This window comes from Macaca thibetana, chromosome 5 (assembly GCF_024542745.1).
Source record: "Macaca thibetana thibetana isolate TM-01 chromosome 5, ASM2454274v1, whole genome shotgun sequence".
Classification (NCBI taxonomy): domain Eukaryota; kingdom Metazoa; phylum Chordata; class Mammalia; order Primates; family Cercopithecidae; genus Macaca; species Macaca thibetana.
Window position 1 is genome coordinate 23952287 of NC_065582.1, and position 12458 is coordinate 23964744.

Below are 12458 nucleotides of genomic sequence, written 5' to 3' on the forward strand. Positions count from 1 at the left end.
ACTGCAACAGAGTCAAAGTGGTTCTGAAATTAATAGCTGACTGACAGGCTGCCAGGATGGAACGGACTGCAGACCTCGAGATGCGCCATGATGATGAGTCTGTGCAGTCTGCCTCAGTTGGGACACACGCCCATCATCCCTGATTTCCATAGTGAACAGTACTGGCCTCACGGGAGGCCAGAGAGAACCTGGGGAACAACACTCAGATCCGAGGCTTCCTCTGCCCACAAGACCACGATGTCACAGGACAACACTGCGCTCTATGCACCCAGATAACATCTCAGGGAGTGTATGGGGGAAATTAATCTGACAGGGAAGTGAACCTACTGAACAATTCTGCAGAATGAGGCAGAGATAACTTGATGCTTTAAGCACCCGTTACTGCAGTCACCACCACCAGCAGCAAACAAAGTAAGCTTGAAAAATACCTGTGATAGGCTAGAGTATTGGTTTTGCACATATAGCACAGTATAAAGTTGTGATGTCTCATACAAAATATGATGTCTCATATTTTGAGAAAGTTCATATACTTAAAGATGTTTTAACTTTCTAATCGGAAGCTGTAAATGTACCCAGGTAACGTAAGTGTCTTATGTATAGTTGTCGAGAGTGGTATTATGTCCAACTGGAATTTACACTGCAGCTTTAACAGTTCTTTTCTGTATATTGAACTATTGAATATCACAATTTATTCCACAGTTCAGCAAGTTTATTGTCTCGGAGGAAGTTTAAATGATCAAATCAATGCATACAAAGTAGAAGGCCTTTTTTACAGAGTCAAGAAAACAAGGAATGCAACTGACTTTAAGGGATGTTTTAAAATACTTTTCTGACAAGTAATTCCAAATCTCCTCAATAACAACAGATTACAAATAAACTCTAAAAATAAGAAGGAAATCTGAAGCTTAAATGTCACAACGCCCAGTTAAAAGCAGTACTAACTTCCCATTCTGTCTTCACTTCTAGCCCCATGCTGAGCTCCATCCTCAGTTATGCACAGTTATTGCAGACGCTGATGGGCATTACCGATCTGAAAGATTTATAAGTCATCCTTATTCACTAGCCTGCCTTTGGCCTTGATGTAAACAGTTGCAGTGGTAAAACTTTGCGAAAATGGTATTAATCAGGAATGAGGAACACTTTCTATTAGAAATACTTCCTATTCACACATTTTTTAATCAACTGAGAAACGCTCAGTATAAAGAAATCACTCAGAAGAGATGGTGCTATGTGGAACAAGTCAAACAGTGTTTTCACAGTTAAAAGCATATAATACATGTCAAATAGCTGAAACAGCAGTGCTATGGGTTCAAAAAAGCAGAGTACGGTGAATCTCATGAGTGTGGACTGCCTAACTAGGAAATCTTCTGATTTTGAATGTCTCTGGTGGTGTTTTTTTTACCTTTGCTTCTCACCTCTTTTTATTGTATACCTTGTGCTTTCTCAGGACAAATTCCAGAGTAGGCGAAGAAGTGGTGTGAAATACGGAACTGCAAACATCTGCTCATCACCTACTCCCAAATGTCCAACCATCACCTGGCTTTCCAGCAAAGGAAAGTCCCCACTAGGGCTTCTACTCACAGCCAAACTCCAAGTCACTTGCCTGACCTCCTTGCTAATCAACTTAGCATAGCTTCTACTTTACTACTAAACGCCATTGTCTGCTTATCAATGATCAAGCCGTCTGCTAAGAATTCGTCTTTGCCTCAGGCCACTTCCTCTTTGTGCAAGTGCGGTATCTTGAAATGAGCTGCTCAGTGGAGAACTACCCTGTGCAGTATCTGAAGTTAATTATTTCAATTTCTAATCACATCTGAATGTTTTTAACTTTAAAGAATGAGAAAAGTAAACCCAAAAGAAACCTAACTGTGTAAAGTTAAATTAGGCATAGAAGAAGCGTGAGAAAATTAAATGAAGCTCAGAACTGAAAACTATCAAATTACTATTCAAGATAACTCTCCTATGCAATTAAAACTATTCTCTATCATTTTAATGCTTTAATTATGGAATATAGTCAATGCCTTGACTTTATGATCTTAATAAATATAATTATTTTTGTGTCCATAAACCTATGAAATACATTACAAATGACATTTTATTAGTTGTTTTTCTTACCAATTATATTCTTCAACTTTATTTACAACAACAAAATGCATAATCTATGAAAGAGAGATAACAATTTATCCTACTTTAAATGGTTGCTGAAAAAGAAACGTAAAAGTTCTTAGTGCTTGATACCCAAGGAGCACTTTAGAAGCATTTGCTTGTGTTATTGTTATTTACTCATTTCCTTAACACAACCAATAACATACTATTCAAGATCACTTTACAGTCACTATACTACATATATGCATTTTTTTTTCTGGAGTGCTTATAAATCGTAAGAAGTGTTTCTTTTGACATTATTTAAACAATTGCATTTTAAAAGAATTTCTCAAGTATTATAAAGCAAATACGATGCGAAAAACGTATTTGTTATCACTTTTTCAAAAGAAGAATTTCATTTGTCTAGGTGAATAATGACCCTGAGAGAATTGATCTCAATTGTAGAAATTCATTTTTGTTTTAAAAGGTGTTTATTTAATGCAGGAGTCAGTAAACTTTCTCTGTAAAGAGCCAGATAGTATATATTTTATTTTTGTCTTTGTGGACCATAAATTCTCTGTTGGAGGTACTTCACTCTGCCTTTGTGACACAAAAGCACAGAAAATTTTACTGTATTTCAGTAAAGTGTCAGCTATCCCTGCTCTAAAGCATGCAGTAAATGTTTATTCATTTAGAAAGCAAAATCTAACAGAATAAAAGAATGTAAGTTATCACATATTATATAAAAGTCTTTAAGAACTCAGAATACTTTAAATTCTCCTATATCATACTTAAGATTGATCATCCATTAATTGTTCATTATAACCCCTCTACAACTACCGCCAAAAGTCTATACACATACCAGAGGAAAAAGTGGTGTCTGCTATGCATTTATTTATACCTCCCCCTCCTCTCACCAGGCTAATAAAACCAGCTGAGCTCCAGTGATTTCTGGGAGAATGCACCCAGACCTTGATTTCTGAACATTCCCCCTTAGCTCAATCCAGATTAAAAAGTATGGGCTTAACTTAGTGGCCAAATCAGTAAAGCTGTACTGATTCAACTCCGGCCAAGTCTGCTCTTTCAGGGATATTTATTAGGTTAAGCGAAGTTGTGACAAATTCATAGCGAGCAGTGAGTTAATCATGAATTTTAGCTTCTGGTGGGAAAAAAAAAAGAGTTTGCGAAATGTCAGGCTACTTCAAATTTAATCATATAAACAAGGAATGAGCTGATATCAAGAGTGGAAAAATACTTTGTGTTATAGAACCTTTTTCTTCCCGCATAGCCTGCAGATATGACTTCAGAAGTCCTGAGCAACAAACAGCAGGTATACTAGATTGATTTCTAGAAAGAATCTCAGACATCAACGAATAATGTATCCCAAAAAATCATCTGCTTGGCTGGAAATAGAAGTCAGATTTCCTGAACTTTCTTTAAGTCACAGTGATATCTACTACAAAACTTCTTTTTGTATCTGGATGTTTCTAAAGGAAAGCCACAGAGTTATTCCACGTAAATCTCTTCTCCTGAGAAAAGTCAGATTTGCTGAGGGAAAACTCAGGGAAAATTTATCTACTTTCTTTTCTTTCTTTCTTTTTTTTCTTTTTTTTTTTTTTTTTTGAGATGAAATCTTGCTCTGTCACCAGGCTGGAGTGCAGTGGCCTCACTGCAACCTCCGCCTCCCGGGTTCAAGAGATTCTCCTGAGTCAGCCTCCTGAGTAGCTGGGATTACAGGCATGTGCCACCACACCCGGCTAATTTTCTTTGTATTTTTAGTAGAGACGAGGTTTCACCATGGTGGCAAGGATGGTCTGGATCTCTTGACCTCGTGATCCGCCCACGTTGGCCTCCCTCTACTTCTTTAAACAATAGAAAGATGAATTTCCCTCAGAATACACCATTTCCTTTTGTGACATTCTCTAAGCTGACTTTCATGGTTACCAAAGAAAATCGTGTTGGAGGCTTAGTTCACACTAAGAACCTCTTGTTAAACAATGCTGAGCAGCATTTGATTGCCTGAAGCCAAAAATTAGTGCTGCCTGTCATCAGATTGTGCCAGAAGTCTTGGCACTATTTCTGCCATCAACTTCTCCACTTAGCGTAGAAGGGCTCAATGGGATGGTCCGACACTTGCTTCTCCTGAGTTTGTGAATTAAATCAGCATGTTTAATTACCCAAATCCACTGTCCCAAGGGAGCTATTAAAATTCAAAAGTACTTCAAGAGAATTTGATGAGGAAAAAAAATCAGACACTTTTTTAAAAATTGGATTCGTTGTACTTGAACTTGTCTGAATCACAAGTCCCAGTATAAGCAATGAGGTACAAGACAAGCAAAGTAGGAGATGGAAGCCCGAAGGAATCTCAGGACTGTAACTGAGGCTGTTTGTGCTTGTGATGCACACACTCTAGAGGAGTGAACAGCTAAAGTCTAAGAGCAATGGCTAGATGGGAATATTGTTCCTGGCTTTAGACTTTTTGGAAATTTTTGATATGTTCAAGCAATACAAAAAGAATATTTTTATTCATTGATCTTCGTGTTCCAGACATACAGAAGCTTTCAACATTCCAGAACATCCCAGGGCTTTTTGTAATTCTAAGCTTTTGCTTTTGCTGTTCCTTTTGCCTGAAATGCTCTTCCTCCTTTTCTCCTAGCATATCCCTACTCTCCTCCAATAGCCAATTCAAATTCCATCGTCTCTCAGAGGACTTACCCAAGTCTCCTATAGACAGTGACTATCCTACCCTGTTCTACTGTAGAACTTTCATTACAACTATTATAACAGTATATGGTTACTCCTGTTTACATGCCTGCCATCTCCCCAACTAGATTCAGGCATTTAGAAATCAGGAACCATGTCTTCTGTATCACATGAGTCTTAGAGCATATTGTTTGACAAAATAGGGCTCAAGTCCGGTTGAGTCAATGATTTTGCCAAATTTGTTTGAATTTGTTGCTCTAAAAGAAACCTTGGATCTCATTTAATTCTGATTTTTAGAAACAAAGAAATGAAAGCATGAGTGACATGCCCAAGGTTATATAGGTCTAATGTATGGCTTTCGACTCCCTTTCCACTCTGTACAAAACCACACCTTGAGAAATCACTCTGAAAATATTACATTTAGCATAAACCAGAGAGACACTTACTCATCTCCATACCAAGTGACACATACCTATTTAACCAAGAGGAAGGGAAAAAGAAAGAAAGGAAAGAAAACAGAGATAAAGAAGAAACCACACTGGAAATATGCCTAGAACAAAGGGGTCTCAACCTCAGCTCTAATGTTATTTTGGACAAGATAATTCTTTGTCATGGAGGGCTTTCCTTTGCATTGTGGATTTTTTAGCCACATTTCCAGCCTCTACTTCCTAGATGCCAGTATCAACACACTCCACCCCCAAATGTGACAACCAAAAATGTCTCCAGACATTGCTTTAGGTCCCCTGGAGGCAAAATTGCTCCTGGTTGGGAATAACTGCCCCAGATGAACAATCTTAGAGGAGATAATCTTCTACATTACTTCAAGTAAAGTAGCAATCAATTAGCATGTATGGTACACTGGCTTCAAACCAATACTCTCATATTAAGCATAGAAGCCAGAACCTGAAATGCTTAATCCTCTTACATTTTTATTAATCTGTTTTATTAAAAACAACGATGTTGTCACTTGGCCTATGGCTGCTAATGCAACAGCTGAAGGGAAGAAAACTAACTAAAACTTTCAGTTCATAAAAAATTAAACACATTTAACAAGTTCTGAAGATAATCTTAATAATTTTTACTTTAGCTTGACTTTAAACTTGCTTAAAGTTCCTTGCTCAGTATTAAACATAAGAACCACCAATTCAGTATTACTACACAACATCGCCTAAGGAAATAAAATTACTAAGAGAGTAATTGAATGTCCTTCACTTGCTTTTAGTGTATATCTTCCAAAAGCTATCTCTTCTTTTATGGTACATAAAGCTTTTTAATTGAAATTTTTATGCATACATGTGCATTTTAGGAATTTGGGATTTCCTCTCTTTAACCCTTAAAGTTGCTTCATAGTTTGCGGAGTTCTACTCTAGCTTCTAAATGTGCAGCATAACATGAAATTCACATTTCAGGTCTATAGGAACAAACATGAATAGTCAATGACCAGAGCTAGTACTTTTTATTTTTGAAAAAAAAGCTTAGATTGTTTTTTGAAAAAATGAGTAACATTAACCTACCATATTTTATCCACCTAGTGCAAATAAACTTCATCATTACAAGTAGATACAGTCCAAAACCACCGTTGTTGAATTGCACAAACCAGGAGGTTCCATTACTGCAAAGTTAATGAAATGACAGAGTTACCAGTAAAGCTAGCTGGCTGGGAATTCTTGGAGTCTGGCTTCCAGCTCCTGTCTTTGGTATGGCACCACTAGGTGGCAACTGTCCACTCTGGCTTAAATATCAATAAATACGATACCTGGCACTAATGCCAGCTTTGATGTCCAAGACAGCAACAGGGCTACATGGAACTCAAGTGATTTTATCACTAGACTTTGCAAATTAGACCCAAAAGGTACTTAAGACAGAGGACTTGCCCCCTGCCTTCTGCCTCCTGAGACAGAGTAGGATCCCATTTCCTATCCACATCACCCTCCTCTGTAGAATTCCTGTCCCCACAAAATAAGAACTTTAACCAGAGATGAGAACAAACTGAAAATCGTACTATATCCAAATTTCAGTTCTCATGGAAGTTTTAACAGTCACTCATGTGTTTAAAATGTATTTAAGAGAAGTATCACGACTTCAAGTGTGAAGTTTTTAACCAGAATTCGTCCCCATCCTAATTTCTACCTCCTCTGTATTGTCTTAAAACTGAACGAATGTGCCAAAAAACAGACAGATGGGCAGAAACATTATTTGGTATAGTAACTTCCATTTCAATCCATACTTTCCAAACTTTCAATCTTTTGTTTAAATTGAATTGTTTTTCTAGCCCCAAATCTCATCAAAAACCATAGAAACAATTCTTATACAGGCATACCTTGGAGATGTTGCAGGTTTGATTCCAGATCACCACAATAAAGTGAATGTCACAATAAAGGGAGTCACACTAATTTTTTGTTTCCCAGTGCATATAAAAGTGATATTTATACTGTGCTCTAGTCTATTAAGTGGCAATAGAATTCCTGTCCCCACAAAATAAGAACTTTAACCAGAGATGAGAACAAACTGAAAATCGTACTATATCCAAATTTCAGTTCTCATGGAAGTTTTAACAGTCACTCATGTGTTTAAAATGTATTTAAGAGAAGCATCACGAAGTAGTTGTGGCAATTTCATAAAATAAGACATGGAATTTGTCGCATCAATTGACTCTTTCACAAGGAATTTCTCTGTATCATGTTATTCTGTTTGGTAGCATTTTACCCACAATAGAACTTCTTTGAAACTTGAAGTCAATCTTCTCAAACCCTGCCACTGCTTTATCAAGCAAGTTTATGTAATATTCTAAATTTATCATTGTCATGTCGACAATGATCAAAGCATCTTCACCTGGGGTATGTTCTATCTCAAGAAACCCCTTTCTTTGCTCATCCATAACAAACAACTCTTCATCCACTCAAGTTTTATCACGTGATTGCAGCAAATCAGTCACATATTCGGGTTTTACTTCTAATTCTAGTTCTGTAACTATTACCACCACATCTGCAATTACTTCCTCCACTAAAAATCCTGAACCCCTCAAAGTAATTCATATGAATGGGAATCAGCTTCTTCCAAATCCTGTTACGGTTGATATTTTGATCTCCTCCCATGAATCTCACTATTCATAATGGCATCTGGAATGGTGAATTCTTTTCAGAAGGTCTATGATTTACTTTGTTCAGACCCAAATCCATCAGAAGAATCACTATCTATGACAACTATAGCCATACAAAATGTATTTCTTAACCAATAACACTTGAAAGTCAAAATTGCTCCTCTGTGAGATGTAGAATGGATGTTGTGTTAACAGACGTGAAAACAACATTTATCTCCACGGACTTTTCTTTCGGAGCTCTTGAGTGACCAGGTACATTGCCAATGGGCAGTCATATTTTGAGAAGAATCTTTTTCTTGGAGCAGTAGGTCTCCACAGTGGACTTAAATATTCAGTAAAACATGCTGTAAAGAGGTGTTCTGTAATACAGGGTTTGTTATTCCATATACAGAACACAGGCAGAGTAGATTTAGTATCATTCCTAAGGGCCTTCGAATTTTCAGAATGGTAAATAAGCATTGGCTTTAATTTAAAGTCATCAGCTGCATTCGTTCCTAACAAAAGAGTCAGCCTGTCCTTTGAAGCTTTGAAGTCATGCATTGACTTCTCCTCTCTAACTATGAAAGTCCTAGATGGCATCTTCTTCCAATAGAAGGGTGCTCCATCTACACTGGAAACCTGTTGCTTAGTGTAGCCACCTTCATCAATGATCTTAGCTAGATTTTCTGAATAACTTGCTGCAGCGTCTACAGAAGCGCTTTCTGCTTCACTTTGCACTTTTAGGTTATGGAGGCTTCTTTCCTTAATCCTTCTGAGCTAACCTCTGCTAGCCTCCAACATTTCCTCTGCAGCTTCCTCACCTCTCTCAGCCTTTGTAGCCTTGAATAGAATTAGGTACTTGTCCTTTGCATGCAAAACTTGGCTAACTCTGTGGTCCAAGAAGCCTCGCTCTTGGCCTGTCTCAGCTTTGGACACACTATCCTCAGTAAGCTTTTCCATTTTTGATCTAAAGTGAGAGATGTGAGACTCTCGTTTTCACTTGAACGTATAGAGGCCACCGTAGGGTTATTAACTGGCCTAATTTTAATACTGTTGTGTCTCATGAAATAGAACCAAGGAAATGGAGAGAGACTGAAAAATGGTTGGTAAGTGGAACAGTCAGAGGACACACACAACAATGATAAAGTTCTCTGCCTTATATGGGCATGGTTCATGGTGCCCAAAAAAATTCCAAGAGTAGCATCAAAGATCATCGATCCCAGATCACCATAACAGATATAATAATGATGACAAAGTTTGAAATACTGTGACAATTACCAAAATGTGACACAGAGACATGAAATGAGCTCATACTGTTAGAAAAATGGCATTGGTACAGGGTTGCCACAAACATTAAATTTTGTTAAAAAAAAATGCAGTATCTGTGAAGCATCATAAAGCAAAGTGCAATAAACCAGGTATATAGGTCGGGTGCAGTGGCTCACGCCTGTAATCTCAGCACTTTGGGAGGCCGAGGCAGGCAGATCACGAGGTCAGGAGATAGAGACCATCCTGGCTAACACGGTGAAACCCCGTCTCTACTAAAAATACAAAAATTAGCCGGGCGTGGTGGCGGGCACCTGTAGTCCCAGCTACTGGGGAGGCTGAGGCAGAAGAATGGCGTGAACCCAGGAGGCGGAGCTTGCAGTGAGCCGAGATCCCACCACTGCACTCCAGCCTGGACGACAGAGCGAGACTCCATCTTAAACAACAACAACAACAACAACAAAACAACAACAACAACAACAAAAACAGGTATACCTATATTTCCAATGTACTTTCCTACTAATATCATATTACTACAATATTACTTTATTTAAAACTTTGAATATCTGACAGATAAAATACTGATAATCTCTTACTTACAAAAGTCAGCAGTGTCTGATTATTAACTAAGACTGAAAAAATTTTGCTGTGGTTTGAAGACTTGATAATTTATAAAGCACCATCATTTTGAGAGGAAAAAAAAAAAATCACATTTTTCCCTAGGGATTACTTCATATGATTATATTGTTTATTTATGTGCAGAAGTTCCTGGGTGGCATGTGGGGGTCTAAACTCAGCTCAATTTCAATGCCAAGCCAAACTGAAAAGTGGTTTATAAATCTTTGCCTCAGAAGAGGCGCTTTTTTTGTAATGTTTCCAAGACAAGTACAAGCCAGCTAATGATATCCCTACTTGAGAGAAAGAAGTACACTACAGGAGCTCGATAACCACTCAAATGCAGCAACCAGGTAAACGAAGAAATCTCAAGGAATCACAGACTGATCTTCCCAAATCCTGTGCTGGCTACCAGATACTAACCTTCCATAAGATTAGGCTCTATCTAAATATCATACTCCAAAATTTCCAGTGTTTACATAAGTATAAATTCTGAGAATCATAAGCTAATGCTCACAAATAGCCAAAATTTCTGAATATTCTGTTTTTAACTTTTATGTTTTTCTCAAATACTAGTCTCTTTTCACAGTAGGAAAAATCTGAGAATTCAAAGTGACACATTAATCTTCCTTCTTTGAGTTGATATTACTTACGATTCATATGCCTGAAGAAAAATATTTCTGAGATTTTACAGTGTCATGTAAAGACTTGTAAGTCTGAATAAATCTTTCTAAAATTCTGGAGTAGGGGAACAGAAAACAAGTAAGCAAAGGAAGAACAAAGACACATGGGAAGAAAGGCAGGGAAGAAAAGGGATGATTACATTAAAGAAATGAAGGAAGAAGAAGAATAGAGAAGAAGCAACCCCAATTTTCTGCCTTAGGGTAATAAAAGGATTGCAAACCATGGCTACGGAAATATTGAGCTTTCTAAACCATTCTTTCAACTAGAGGTTTCAAAAACAAACAACCAATAACAAAGAATCATAGCAAGTATTTGATACTAATAAGTTTCAATATTTTCAAAACAGATACTCCTTCTAAGTTCATGCTGTTTAAACTACGAATGCCAGAATAAATCAGTTCTTACCTTCTATTACCCATTCACTCTGGCTTTTTCTCCCTTCCCAGTGTTCTTGGCAGAGGTCAACTGGGGAGCCCTGATTCCCTGGGTTCCAGAGCCCCAGTCAGCTTTTCTGAAATAAGCCCTGAAAAGCTAGAGCAATCCTGGTAAAATCAGTTTTCTTTTCTTTCCCTCTCATCCAAGTCTTCCCCTCATCTCCCAAGCTAAAAATTCACCTTTGCTATTTTCATTCTATAATTCAGCTTTCTCTGCATTCTTCTCATGCTCTGTTTACCTTTCTTTGTATGCATTACTTTTCTATGTTTCTGCTCTGAGTTACTTTATTCTAAACATGTAGTGACGCAATTTGTAAACTTTAAGAAAAAAACTGTAAATGGTATGGCAGATACAGCTAAAGAGTTTCAAACCACAGAACAGTCTCAGCTGAAGTGTGACTATACACACCTGTCGGCACTACCTGTAGTTTCATCACTCCTTGGGGACCAAACACTGCTTTTCCTGTTTCTGGTCCAGCAGCTTAGAACGTCACCTTGTCTAACTATAAGACATCAAGGGAAGGGTGTCAAAAATGCCTTATACAAAACCTGCCAGAATAACTAAGTGGTATAACACTTTGAAAGAAGGGTCCCCAGGGTATAAAGCTTAAGGTCAGGAGACAAATAGAAAAATCTTTCCAACTTTGGAAAGCAGGAAAAGGTGGAAGAAACAATGTTGAGAAAGAAAGAGAAGAAAGGAGGAGAAGTTAAAGAAAGGGGGACGTGTGACTAATAAAAACAGTTTGAATCCAGGATATGCGATGGTAACTGAAGCTACTTTACATTTTGATGTTGCTGTGTCATGCATTTTAGCCCATTCTATATGAATTACTTTGTTTCTGCTTTAACCAAAATACACATATAAAAAAGACAACCATCTCTAAGGCTGTTGGATAAAATATCCTGATTTTTGTAAAAGTTTTGTTCTAAATGTTGCATCCAAAAGAATGACGAATTTTATATAGCTTGTTATACTTAGCAAGGCACTTTCACATATGCCATATGTCATCTCATTTGGGCCCCATAAGAACCCAGGAGGGTAGGCAGGACAGGTGATCAGGTCTGATGCTGAGAGAACTTAAATAACACTGTAGTAAACAGGGGAGCCTTAACTTAGAGTAAACCTGAAGCTTTGGAACTGTATGTTCCATGCTCTTCCCAATACACATGATTTTAATGTGTTTACAAGATAGATTCAATTAAGGAAAGTACTCTTTGTAAAACATTTGTTTGTATAATATTCATTGCTCAAATTTATCTAAGCTAGATCTAAGCCATGAAAAAGGAAAAAAAAAATAAGCTAATTTGAACTTTTACTTATTGTAGACCTTTGTTTTCCCTCCTGTTCAAATTATCATAATTTTATGCAAAATGTTCTAAAGTTGAACTGTACTAGATAAATGATCTTCACATGATCTCCAAACACCGTTACCATATAACTTATAAACAAAAAGAATATTTGAAAAGAGATTGAGATCCTCAGGAATTGATGAGAATGAAACTTGAAGGGATTGTAATATTTTCTATTCTTTCATCACTTTCTCATCTATCTCTGTTTTTAATGAAAATTCCATCTTAATACAAGCATCAAA

General features: G+C 37.3%; 2 protein-coding genes across 5 annotated transcripts in view; both read right to left on the reverse strand.

Annotated features, from left to right (window-relative positions):
- Positions 1-12458, reverse strand: part of TLL1 (tolloid like 1) — a 227574-nt gene that overhangs the window by 166794 nt on the left and 48322 nt on the right. The window lies entirely within an intron of this gene.
- CPE (carboxypeptidase E) overlaps positions 8593-12458 on the reverse strand; it is a 536015-nt gene continuing 532149 nt past the window's right edge. The window contains exon 10 of the mRNA XM_050791822.1: positions 8593-8631. Within this exon, the coding sequence (XP_050647779.1) occupies positions 8608-8631 (24 nt within the window). The 3' untranslated portion in view covers positions 8593-8607. The remainder of the gene's footprint in view (positions 8632-12458) is intronic.